The 13,548-nt window shown below is 39.9% G+C and overlaps 1 protein-coding gene across 1 annotated transcript in view; it reads right to left on the bottom strand.

The window, feature by feature from the left end:
- Positions 1 to 13,548, bottom strand: part of LOC144691735 (zinc finger protein 654-like) — a 66,480-nt gene that overhangs the window by 48,578 nt on the left and 4,354 nt on the right. The window contains exon 2 of the mRNA XM_078560143.1: positions 1,534 to 1,679. Coding sequence (XP_078416269.1) covers positions 1,534 to 1,679 — 146 coding nt within the window. The remainder of the gene's footprint in view (positions 1 to 1,533; positions 1,680 to 13,548) is intronic.

Genomic DNA, 13,548 nt, shown 5'->3' with positions numbered 1-13,548 from the left:
CAATAGAGACTGTTACAAGATCTTTCCTCCCATTAACTCTTTGCTTATCTGATATCTTTGGGATGTTTATACAGTCCTCCAACGTGAAGACAGATGAAAAATATTGGTTTAAATTACCTGCCATTTCCCTGTTCCCTATTCTCCAGTTGCATCCTCCAAGGGACCCACACTCACTTTAGCCACTCTCTTTTTATATACCTGTAGAAGCTCTTGCCATTTGTTTTTATATTTCTTGCCAATTTACTTTCACAATCAATTTTCTCCCTCTTTATTAGCTTTTTAGTCATCCGCTGCTGGTTCCTAAAAAATTCCCAATCCTCTGGCCTACCATTAGTTTTCGTCGCTTTGTATGCCTTAGTTTTTGATTCGATACTCTCCTTGACCGCCTTTATTAACCACGGTTGGTTCATCCTTCTCACCGAGTCCTTCTTTTAGACTGGGGTATATTTTTGCTGGGCATAATGAAATATCTGCTTAAATGTCTGCCACTGTTCATCCACTGACCTTCTCCTTAGTCTATTTTCCCAGCAAGCTTTAGATAACTCTTTCTTCAAATCTCTGTAATTGCCCTCATTTGAGTTGAGGACACTGGTTTGAGACCTAAGTTGCTCGCCCTCAAACTGAATTTGAAATTTTACCATGTTATGATCGCTACCCCCTAGAGGATCCTTAACTACGATATCTCTTATTAATCATACCTCATTACACATTACTAGATCTAAAGTAGCCTGTTCCCGGGTAGGTTCTGCAACGTATTGCGCTAGGAAAGAATCCCTGATGCACTCCACAAATCCGTCTTCCATGTTACCCCTGCCAATCTGATTTGTCCAGTCAATATGCAGATTAAAATCACCCATGAAATTGTAGCGCCCTTCTTACACACCTCCATTATTTCCTGATTTATACTTTGTCCTACAGTGAGGCAACTCTTTGGGGGCCTATAGACAACTCCCATCTGTGACTTCTTCCCCTTGCTATTCCTTATTTCGACCCAAACCGATTCCACATCACGATCTATTACACCTATAGCACCACTCACTGCCACATTGATACCTTCCTTTATTAATCAAGCTACCCCACCTCCTTTTCGCCTATTTTTCCGGAATGTCGAATACTCTTGACGGGAGCATCCTCTCAACATCTAAGCTGGCAAGCCCCCTCAGAATTTACACGTTTCAGTAAGATTACCTCCCATTCTTCTAAACTCCAATGAGTATAGTCCCAATATGCTCAACCTTTCCTCATAAAGCAATCTCTTCATCCCAGGAGTCAGCCTTGTGAACCTTCTCTGTACTGCTTCCAATGAAGTATATCCCTCTATTAAGCAGACCAAAACTGTACGCAGTACTCTCACCAATGCCCTGTGCAGCTGTACCTAGACTTCCCCACTTTTACACTCCATCCCCTTTGCAATAAAGGTCAACATTCCATTTTCCTTCTTAATTACTTGCTCTACTTTACTCAATCTACAAATGGCCCTGCTGCCTTTAAAGCACGAGATATTAAAAATGAATCTAAAAAGCAGCTACTTACAATGCCAGCCGGCTCAAGACATATTGGATATGTTCACATTCTGGAGCGAGAAGCGGTCTTGCTTTGGTAAAACAGCAAATAGCACTTTTAAGCACTTGAACTAGTGGCAACGGCACCTGCCATCTCCCAGCATGCCATTCAGTTACCTGTTTGAAGGAAAGAAGGCAGAAGGTTAACTATTGGTGCAGGATCCAAAACCATCACTGAAGTTTCAACACTTCAGCTGTCATTTAGCCAATCAAAACTTCCCTAGCCTTTTTGTATCAATAGCTAAACTTTTAATAATGCTGCGTTATACATAAATTTTCATTTGACAGTCCTAAACTAATACCAATAAGTTCTGCTTAAAATACAGGGAAAGGGGACTGTTTCTGATAGTTTTGGAGAATTATACTAGAAAATCTAGGAAGAATATAAAGTAAGGGTCGCTTCATGAGAATACCATTGGGTATTTGGCAATCTATGGTTCAGTACTGTAGATCTACAAGAATTTGACAAAGTGGAGGAACAAATTATTTGTTTTGGATTGTGACCACATTTTGAAAAAAATGCCTTTCAAGGGCTTTCTAGTAACAGGATTGGGCTACTCCCAAAAAATTATCATTGACAGTTTTAGGCCACCACAAATTTGGACTTTAGATTCCATTAAATCGATTTCAATGAATCTGGCAATTTATGGACTGGCACTCTAAAATAGCCATGAAACTTGCTGGATTATCATAAAAACTAGTTCAATAATGTCCTTCAGAGAAGGGAACCTGTGACCACTACCTGATACGGCCTACAGGTGATTCCAGTCCCAGACTACGTGATATACTCTTAATAGCTTCAGGGTGACTAGGGATGGGTAATAAAATACTTGGTGTCACTGGCATTACTAAAAAATTAGCAGCTTGTTGCGAGAACACAATGACCTGGATGTTGCTGTGGTAATGTCATGAAACTGTCAGCCTTCGCCGTCATTACGCCTCTGAAACTAACAGCAGCTTTGGGAGTTCACACATGTGCAGAATAATGTAGAAATCCAGAAGTCTCTGTCAGTGATTTTTTCCCCTGCTGCAGAGGGAGCACTGTTGAGACACCCCAGACTACAATCAATAGAAAATGAACTGAATTGATGAGAACTTGCACTCTTACACTGTTAATATCACTGTAAAAGTACCCTTGGTGAAGCAAGTGCAACTTGGTTTTCAACTGTGTACTAACTTTATAAGTACTGCTAGCCCCAGGAAGCTAATTTTATAGTTGTGAAATGTCAAATCTCTCCGTTATGATATAAAAATTTCACATTTTTGAAAAAAAACATTTATCTATATTTTAGCTTCCCTTTGAATCCAATTATAATCTCAGTTATTCTGCTATCTGAAAATTTAAAAGCAAAAGATAAAGTGTTTTTAACTTCCTTGTTTGCTGTGTGAATACTTCATGCGATTGTTTGCTGAAATCGCCATTGCTGCATCCCAAGACATCCCCTTGACTTGGCATCAGATTTAAACAGCCACCAGGAAAGGAGAAAACCACAGTACAGAGATCACTAGATCTTTGCTGGCAGATTTTTTTGCGATCTCAGCAAAAATTGCTTCACCACTGACCGCAAGCTCCAGGCCAATAATTGGTTAACTTTCCCCTGAATGTTTTCACGTCAAAACAGTCCTCACAGCCAGATGACATTTTGCTATGTTGCTTCAGCTGTTTGAACTACAGTAAAGTTTATGAATACCTAACTCAATGTCAGCTACTAAGTCAAGGCCACATAGAATCTTGAAGATACGTTATTTGAGTAGGAAGATCATGTTCTGTTTATGAGAGCTTGATTGTGCTAACGCTTCTCACTTGTCATATATCGTGCAAAGTATAACAAATAAAACAAAAGATTAAAAGGGGAAAAAGCACAAAATTAATTAACTGATTTCTTCCAACTCAGTAGAGCGTAAACAAAGCTAGGGTTTGTAAATGAAAACAGGTCCAAAACAATTGTTGGAAACATGCTGCTGACATTAGACTTTGTAACATGTTGCATGGCAGGAATCGCATGCCAACATGATTCTTCTAAAAGCACTAACTTTTGTAATTTAGTGTAGTGTACCTTCTAATATGTTATTTGCAAGAAATCATTTACAATGTTAAATGACTGGAATGGGAATTCCACCCCCCACCCTGCAACCCTCCTCCATGCCTGCCCCAACTCAACAATTCCACTTTTCCTCCCATATTGCATAGAGTGACAGACATGTTAATCAAACATGGAATTGAACCAAAATCCCTCAGATTGGTGAAGATTCTTTACACCTACAGTCCACTCAATCTACCCATTATTTATGTGAATTCTGCAGGATAACAGGTTTTTTTTAAAAAATGCTGAATTTATTATCAAGTATGCAAAGTGCACTTTAAGGAACTTTAACCAAAGAATAATGATACAAGATCTATACGCAAGAATAATTCTTTAAAATACACAAATTTATTTTTAAAATTCCATCACCTTTTATTGCGACTCAAGATAATCATGCATATGTAAAACTAGCGACTGGCATTCTAAATATATATCAGCTGGAGGTGGCTTGGCATTTTATGATATATCTTCCCTCATCACTTTTGCAGCCCACTTTCTTGACTTCTACACAATATTCTTCACAAGGAAATCAACAAATCAACAGCTCGTAACATAATGATCATGCCTAAATGTGAATTTGACTGCATGTTAATCTCATTTTGTTAATCAAACTATTACTATAACATAAAAGTCAAAAATAGGTGAGATTTGTAGTGTATATTACTGCACAGACTATCCTATTAAATGTATAGATTGCATTATGTATAGATTGGCCAAAAAAACTGAGCCCTGTTCAAGGCAGGCAAACTGTAAAGAAGCTGACAATCCTAGAATGCTAGGAATTTAAAAACAGAATCCATTTGAAATGCACAATCAGCATCTGAAAGTGGAATATCTAACATTTCAAATGTAACCTGAAAGTTTTGACATAACATACTGTAGTTTTTCAAAGGCTATCTTTTTCTCCCAGATGCTAACCAAGCTGCTGTACATTTGTAATTTTTAATGACAAGCAAAACTATGCTTCAACATACAGTTTCAAAGTAGATAATTTAAGAACATAAGAAATAGGAGGAAGGGTAGACCATACAGTCCATCAGGCCTGCTCTGCCATTCAATACGATCATGGCTAATCTTGGGCTTCAACTCCATTTACGCACCCACTGCCTTATTTACATCCCTTAATTCCCTGAGACACCTAAATCTGTCTATCCCAGCCTTAAATGTATTCAACGATGGAGCGCCCACAACCCTCTTGGGTACAGAGTTCCAAAGATTCACAATCCTTGTGTGTGAAGAAATTTCTCCTTGTCTCAGTCCTAAATGATCAGCCTCTTACCCTGAGACTATGCCCCTGTGTTTGAGATTCCCCAACCAGCATCGATCTCTCAGCATCCACCCTATCCAGCCCCTTCAGAATATTGTAGGTATAAACAAGATCATCTCTCATTCTCAACTCCAGAAATATAAGGCCAATTTACTCAGCCTCTCATCATAGGACAGCCCCCTCATCCCAGGGACCAATTTAATAAATCTTTGCTGCAATCTAACGCAAATATCCTTTCTCAAATATGGAGACCAAAACTGCACACAGTATTCCAGATGCTGTCTCACCAAAACCTTGTACAACTGTAGCAAAGACTTCTTTATTCCTGTACTCCAATCCCCTTGCAATAAAGGCCAACATGCCATTTGCCTTCCTAACTGCTTGCTGCACCTGCATGCTAACTTTCTGTGTTCCTAGTACCAGGACACCCAAGGCTCTTTGAACATCAACACTTACAAGTTTCTCACCTTTAAAAAAAATTCTGCTTTTTTATTCTTACAACCAAAGTGAATAACTTCACATTTCCCCATATTATACTCCATCTGCCATCTTGTGAAGGTGGGAACAGGATAGGCCATTCAGCCTTCAAGCCTGTTCCATCTATCTGTTAGCTCATGGCTGATCTCTACTTGAATTTCATTTACCCGTCTTTCATCGATTTCCCTCAAACACCCTTATCTAATAAAAAAAAACAATTAATCTCAGTTGTGAAAATTTCAATGAGTCAGCACCCACATTTGAAGGGTTTCAGATTTCCAGCACTATGTGTGAGATAAAGGGCTTCTTTATTTCTCATCCAAATAACCTCTAGTTTTAAACTGTGCCCTTCTATCCTGGATTCTATCAGAGAAAATAGTTTCTCAATGTGCACCCTACCAAAATTCTCCCTCATTTTAAACACCAAATAGATCATCCCTCAATCTTCTAAATTCAACAGATGTCTATACATATTAATGCAATCTGCCCTCAATTTAATCCTTGTAAGTATCAGCATCAAGAGCAATATAGTCTTCCTGAGCTGCAGTGCCCAAAGGTGAATGCAATACTCCAGATACTGTAGTGCATGACCAAGGTTCTGTAAAGCTATGGCATGAAGTTTGTACCCAACCCCCTAGGAATAAAGGCTAACATACCATCAACCTTTTTGATTACTTCTGGTGCCTGTGGACTAGGTTTTAAATGTTGCGTACCTGGACACCCTTTTCTCCACCATAATCCTTAATCTGTCACCAATAAGAAAATAATCCAATTTATTCCTTAGATCCATAGTGAATGACTCACTTCTTCACACTGAACTCAGTCTGCCATAGCTTGGCCCACTTATTTAATCCATGTCCCTTTGTAACCTCCTGCTCCAACCTATACAACTTAATGCACTTTCTAATTTGAGTATACAACTCTCTATTCCTTCATTCAAGTCATTGTTTTATAGGACAAGCTGTGGCCCCAGTACAGATCTCCAAGGAACCACTTGTCACATGCGCTAATCAAGGTACATTAGCTTTATCTCTCACTGTCTGCCCTCTCCACCAAACAGTGACACTCAAGTTTACCTCCAATCTGTACACAATCTTCTTGCTAATAATACGGAACTTTATAAATGCCTCCCACTGTAGATATCAAGAGACACACTTCCTACCCACCACAATGACTTGCTCAAAAAGTTTAACTAGGTTAGTCAGACATAACCTACCTGTCAGAAATTCATAACTCTTATCAGCTCATATTTATTCAGTACAAGACACAAAAAGCGTCCCAAGGATAGTATAAAATCAAGGCGCAAAAAAGGAACTTGAAACAATCACTATCACTAGAAAAAAAGTACTAAGAAAACTAATAGGACAATTGGCTGACAAGTATCCTGGACCTGATGGTCCATTAAAAGAAGTAGAGATAGTGGATGCATTGGTTGTAATCTTCCAAAATTCCTTAGATTCTGGAAATGTCCAAGTAGATTGGAAAACCACAAATGTAACATCTCTGTTCAAGAAAGGAGGGAGACAGAAAGCAGGAAATTATAGGCCAGTTGGTCCAAAATCTGTCATTGGAAAAATGTTAGAATCCATTATTAAGGAGGTAGTAAGTAGCAGGACATTGAGAAAATCATGATATAATCAGACAAAATCAACATGTTTTGTCAAAGGAAAATCATGTTTGACAAATTTATTAGAGTTCTTTGGGAATGTAACAAGCAGGGTGGATAAAGAGGTATCAGTAGACATAGTGTATTTAGATTTCCAAAAGGCATTAAATAAGGCGTCACATAAAAGATTACTGCACAGCATGGATAAGAGGATTGACTAACTAACAGGAAGCAGAGTTGGGATAAATGGGTCATTTTTAGGTTGGCAAACTAACTAGTGAATGCCACAGGGGTCAGTGCTGGGGCATTAAATATTTGCAATCTATACTATTGACTTGGATAATGGGACCAACTATACTGTAGCCAAATTTGATGATACAAAAATAGGTAGAAAGGCAGGTTGTGAGGAGGATACATAAAGTCTACAAAGGGATATAGATAGGTTAAGTGAGTGGACAAAAATTGTCAGAAGGACTGTAATGTAGGGCAATGTAAGGTTGCCCACTTTGACAGGAAGAATAGAAAAGCAGAATATTACTTAAAATGGAGAGAGACTTGAAAATGCTGCAATACAGAGCAATCTGGACATCCTTGTACATGAATCTCAAAGTTAGCGTACAGGTACGGCAACTAATTAGGAAGGCAAATGGAATGTTGGCCTTTATTACAAAGGGGTGGAATGCAAAAGTAGGAATGTCTTGCTACAAAACAAAAACAGAATTACCTGGAAAAACTCAGCAGGTCTGGCAGCATCGGTGGAGAAGAAAAGAGTTGACATTTCGAGTCCAATGACCCTTCAACAGAACTGAGTGTAGTTAGGAGAGGGGTGAAATATAAGCTGGTTTAAGGTGGGGGGCGGGGGGGGAGAGAAGTTGAGGGTGGGGTGGTTGTAGGGACAAGCAAGCAGTGATAGGAGCAGATAATCAAAAGATGTCACAGACAAAAGGATCAAAGAGGTGTTGAAGGTGGTGATGTTATCTAAGAAAAGTGCTAATTAAGAATGGATGGCAGGACATTCAAGGTACAGCTCTAGTGGGGGTGGGGTGGAAAGACTGACAAGGTATTAGTTGTAGATTTTAAAATAATGGAAATGGGTGGGAAAAGAAAAATCTATATAAACTATTGAAAAAAAAACAAAAGGGAGGGGGAAGAAATGGGGTGGGGATGGGGGAGGGAGTTTAAGATCTAAAGTTGTTGAATTCAATATTCAGCCCGGAAGGCTGTAAAGTGCCTAGTCAGAAGATGAGGTGCTGTTCCTCCAGTTTGCGTTGGGCTTCACTGGAACAATGCAGCAAGCCAAGGACAGACATGTGGGCAAGAGAACAGGGTGGAGTGTTAAAATGGCAAGCGACAGGGAGGTTTGGGTCTTTCTTGCGGACAGACCGCAGGTGTTCTGCAAAGCGGTCGCCCAGTTTGCGTTTGGTCTCTCCAATGTAGAGGAGACCGCATTGGGAGCAACGAATGCAGTAGACTAAGTTAGAGGAAATGCAAGTGAAATGCTGCTTCACTTGAAAGGAGTGTTTGGGCCCTTGGACGGTGAGAGAGGAAATGAAGGGGCAGGTGTTGCATCTTCTGCGTGGGCATGGGGAGGTGCCATAGGTGGGGGTTGAGGAGTAGGGGGTGATGGAGGAGTGGACCAGGGTGTCCCGGAGGGAACGATCCCTACGGAATGCCGCCAGGGGGGGTGAAGGGAAGATGTGTTTGGTGGTGGCATCATGCTGGAGTTGGCGGAAATAGCGGAGGATGGTCCTTTGAATGCGGAGGCTGGTGGGGTTATAAGATCTTAAACTCCCTCCCCCCATCCCCACCCCGTTTCTTCCCCCTCCCTTTTGTTTTTTCCAATAATTTATATAGATTTTTCTTTTCCCACCTATTTCCATTATTTTAAAATCTACAACTAATACCTTGTCAGTCATTCCACCCCACCCCCACTAGAGCTGTACCTTGAGTGTCCTGCCATCCATTCTTAATTAGCACTTTTCTTAGATAATATCACCACCTTCAACACCTCTTTGATCCTTTTGTCTGTGACATCTTTTGATTATCTGCTCCTATCACTGCTTGCTTGTCCCTACAACCACCCCACCCTCAACTTCTCTCCCCCCGCCCCCCACCTTAAACCAGCTTATATTTCACCCCTCTCCTAACTACACTCAGTTCTGTTGAAGGGTCATTGGACTCGAAACGTCAACTCTTTTCTTCTCCACCGATGCTGCCAGACCTGCTGAGTTTTTCCAGGTAATTCTGTTTTTGTTTTGGATTTCCAGCATCCGCAGTAGTTTTTTGTTTTTATCTCAATGTCTTGCTACAACTGTACAGGGCATCGGTGAGGCTGCATCTTGAGTACAGTGTACAGTTTTGGCCTCCTTAATTTAACGGGGAATATGCTTGGATTGGAAGTTGTTGAAAGAAAATTCTCTAGGCTGATTCCTGGAATGAAGGGGTTGTTGTACGAGGAAAGGTTAAGCAGGTTGAGCCTATACCCATGGGAAGTTTAAAAGAATGAGAGGTGATCTTATTGAAACATACAAGATTCTGAAGGGGCTTGACAGGGCAGAGGCTGAGAGGATGTTTCCCCATGTGGGGGAATCTAGAACTTGAGGCACAGTTTAAAAATTGGGGTCTCCCATTTAAGACAGAGATGAGGAATTTATCTCAGAGGGTTGTTGGCCTCTGGGTTTATCTTCCACATACAGCAGCGGAGGCTGGGTCATCAAATATATTCAAGGCCAAGTTAGATAGATTTTTAATCTACAAGACAGTCAAAGATTTGTGGGAGCAGACAGGAAAATGGAGTTAACAATAGGATCAGCCATGATTCTACTGAATGGCGGAACAGGCTCATTGAGTGAATGGCCTACTCCTGCTCCTATTTCTTATGCTCACATAACTCAATTACTTGGTTGATGATGACAAGATTCCACAGCCACGATTAAACTAACAGGTCTGTAGTTTCTCCTTCTATATCTTCATAAATAATGGAATGGTATTTGCAATTCAAAAAGAACATATCCTCAATCGAGAGAACTTTGGAAAATTACGATCAACGTGGTTTCAATTCCTTCCTTCATTGTTTTCAAAACCCTGCAGTGGAAACTATTGGGTCATGGAGATTCATTTATTTTAAGTCACAATATTCTAATTACTTTCTTCAAAAAGAAAACCTATATTAAATCCAATAATTTGCTCTGCTTTACTTATTTTTAGGTTCCCTTCTAGCTCTGGTGTTTTGTTCTTTACCTCCAATGTACAAATGGACACAAATTATTAATTTAACAGGTCTGCCATTTCCTTATCATCCATCATAGCCTCATTTAAATCTGTCTTTAAGAGGCCGGCATTACCCCACACTCCATATAGTTTGAAAAAGCCTCACTGTGCATTTTCTTTCCACATTCCTTTTTGCATCCCTTATTTGCATGCTTTTTCTTGCTTTTCTGGCTCTCCCCATTGGCTGGGTTTCTACTTATTCTTGCATCAGACACATTGGACAGAACCAGATTCTGTAGTTAATCCTTCCCTGCCATCATTAGGCTACCCCCTATCCGGCTGACAGACGGTTGCACACCCAACTTCCTGTACCTTATGTGACAGTGTTCTGGAGTAAACAGGTATTTCTCCCCCTCCTTTATGTGTTCAAGTGTTTTTAACTTGCACACTAGCTCAACAACTCCGAGCCCAAGTGACTCAAGATATAGATATTTCCTATAGGTGTGTTCATTCATGACAGTCTCACTGTCCATAAATTTCCATCTTTGTGCTGCCAATGTTTGCATTATCTAGTCTACACTTATTGCACTGTAACTAGATTTAATTTGATTTACGTTTGTTTGTTTCATTGCTCATCCTAAAGGGTTTATTTATTTAATTTTGATTACTTAAAGCAGCTAGTCAGGTTTTTGCCTTCGCCTCCAATAATTTTTATCTTTTTGAAGTTTAGCTCTTACTTCTTTTCTGTTTCATATCTTTCTTAATTCAAATATTCTTCAGTGAAAAGACAGACTTGGAGCTTTCAGGAGTAAACTATATTAGATATGCATAATTGAACTTAAGATCACAAAACAATTATTATAATCTAGCACTGAACCATTGAAAGGCAAGTACCCGCAAAAAAGCAGCAGGGGAAAATAGTCTCCTTTAGGGCATGTGTGTAATAAAGCGAATATTTACTATAGTTTTCAGACAGGCGCTAGAGATGTTGATGCGTGCAATACCCGTAGCCTCTGGACCACCACACACCCTTGAGCAGTTCTGTAGGTCTAGGATCAATAGTTCAGTGACACAGCTCTCTACCACAATCAACAGATCAAGCTGTTTAAAAGAAATAAAGCATAATTCCAGCACTGCACAACTAGCTGCATCATTTAATCCTGTCAGATGGCATTTGAGCATCAATCAAAAGCCATCTGTAACTTAAGTTACCCGTTCACAAAAATAAATTTGGACGACAAGCAATTCCTAATATTCAAGTTGACAGTAACAATGGTTTTGCCATTGTGAAACTCAAATTTTAGGAGGTTTATTTAAGACAAACTCACATTTGATATCTTCATACAATAACAGGAAAATTAAGCTAAAGAATAAATAAGTTAAAACAACAACCTGCATTATATACAGTGCCTTCACCATATTAAAACCAAGGTACTTCACAGAAGCATAATAAAGCAAAATTTGACACAAAGCAACTTAAGGCGATGTTAGTGCAGGTGACCAAAAGTTTGGTCAGAGGTACATTTTAAGGGGCATCTTAAAAGGAGGAAAAAGAGGCAGAGATGTAAAGAGAGGGAGTTCCTGAGTTCAACTTAAGGCACTGACACCAATGGTGGAGCAATTAAAAGGAGGGATGCTCAAGAGGACAGAATTGGAGGAGTGCCAACATCTTGGAGAGCAGTAGGGCTGGAGGAGATTACAGAAATAGGGAAAGGTGAGGTCATGGAGGAATCTGAAAACAAGAATGAGAATTTTAAAATCAAATTGTTTAGCCGAGAGCCAATGTAAGTACAGAGCACAGGAGTGATTGGTAAACAGGACTTGATGCGAGCTAGGCCAAGGACAACAGAGTTTTGGATGATCTCAAGTTTGCTGTGATAGAACATGGGAGGCTGCCAGGAGTGCAATGAAATAGTCAAGTCTAAAGGTAACAAATGAATGAGTGTTTCAGCAGATGAGCTGAGGCAGGGGCAAGGTATGGAGGTGGAAATAGACAATCTTGGTAATGGCACAGATATATCTCGGCATCAAATATGAAACCAAGGTTGTGAATACTCTGGTTCAGCCTCATACAGTTGCCAGAGAGGTAAATGGAGTCAGTTGGTGGCTAGGAAACATAGTTTGTAGCAGAACCAAAGACAATGACTTTGATCTTCCCAACATTCAACTAGAGGAAATGTCCACTTATCTAGTATTGGATGTCAGACAAGCAGTTGTTTAATTTAGAGACAGTGGAGAGAGGTGATGGTGAGGTAGAGCGGGATATCATTAGCGTACATGTGAAAACTGGCAGCAAACAGGTACTGCGAATTTGAGCAACAAGATTCAACCATAATGCAAATTGCTCAGTAAGAGAGATATGGCTTAACTACTGTCTGGCTTTACTTATTCCCTATACTTATATGTATACAAGTAGCAGGTATAAAAAATTCTTACACTCAACTACAGGTCAATAAATATTATAAACTTTATAAAGTACTAACACCTTTTGTCAATATAAAAGAGATAAGTGCAGCAACTCAACTCAACAACTGGGAAAATGTGAAGTTGTTCACTTTGGCAGGGAGAACAAAAAAGCAGGGTACTACTTAATTGGAGAACGACTGCATAATTCTGCGGTGCAGAGGGATCGTGGTGTTCTGGTACATGGGTCACAAAAAGTTAGTATGCAGGTACAGCAAGTAATTAAGACGGCTAATGGAATGCTGTCCTTTATTACGAAAGGGATTGAACATAAAAGTAAGGATGTTATGCTTTAGTTATGCAGGGCATTGGTGAGGCCGCACCTCGAATACTATGGTCTCCTTATTTAAGGAAGGATATAAATGCACTGGAGGCGGTTCAAAGGAGGTTTACTAGATTGATACCTGGGATACGTGGGCTGTCTTATAAGGTTGGACAGACTGGGCTTGTTCCCATTGGAGTTTAGAAAAGTGAAGGGTGATTTTATTGAAGTATACAGGATCCTAAACGGCCTTGACAAGGTGGACGTCGAAAGGATGTTTCCTCTTGTGGGTAAGTCCAGAACAACGGGGCACTGATTTAAAATTAGAGGCCGCCCTTTCAGGACTGAGATAATGAGAATTTTTTTTCTCTCAGAGGGTTGTGCAACTTTGAAACACTCTGCCTCAGAAGGTGGTGGAGGCAGGGTCATTGAATATTTTTAAGGCAAGGGAATCAAAGGTTATCAGGAATAGATGATATTGTGGAAATCGAAGCACAAGATGATCAGCCATGATCTTACTGAATGGCGGAGCAGACTCGAGGGTCCGAATGGTCTACTCCTGTTCCTATTTCTTATGTTCTTACGTTCTAACTCAAAAATGTATTTAGGATACAACT

The sequence above is a fragment of the Cetorhinus maximus genome, chromosome 16, assembly GCF_964194155.1.
Source record: "Cetorhinus maximus chromosome 16, sCetMax3.hap1.1, whole genome shotgun sequence".
NCBI classification, from domain to species: domain Eukaryota; kingdom Metazoa; phylum Chordata; class Chondrichthyes; order Lamniformes; family Cetorhinidae; genus Cetorhinus; species Cetorhinus maximus.
Note: the sequence above shows the minus strand (reverse complement) of the source record. Positions and strands in the feature narration are given on the sequence as shown.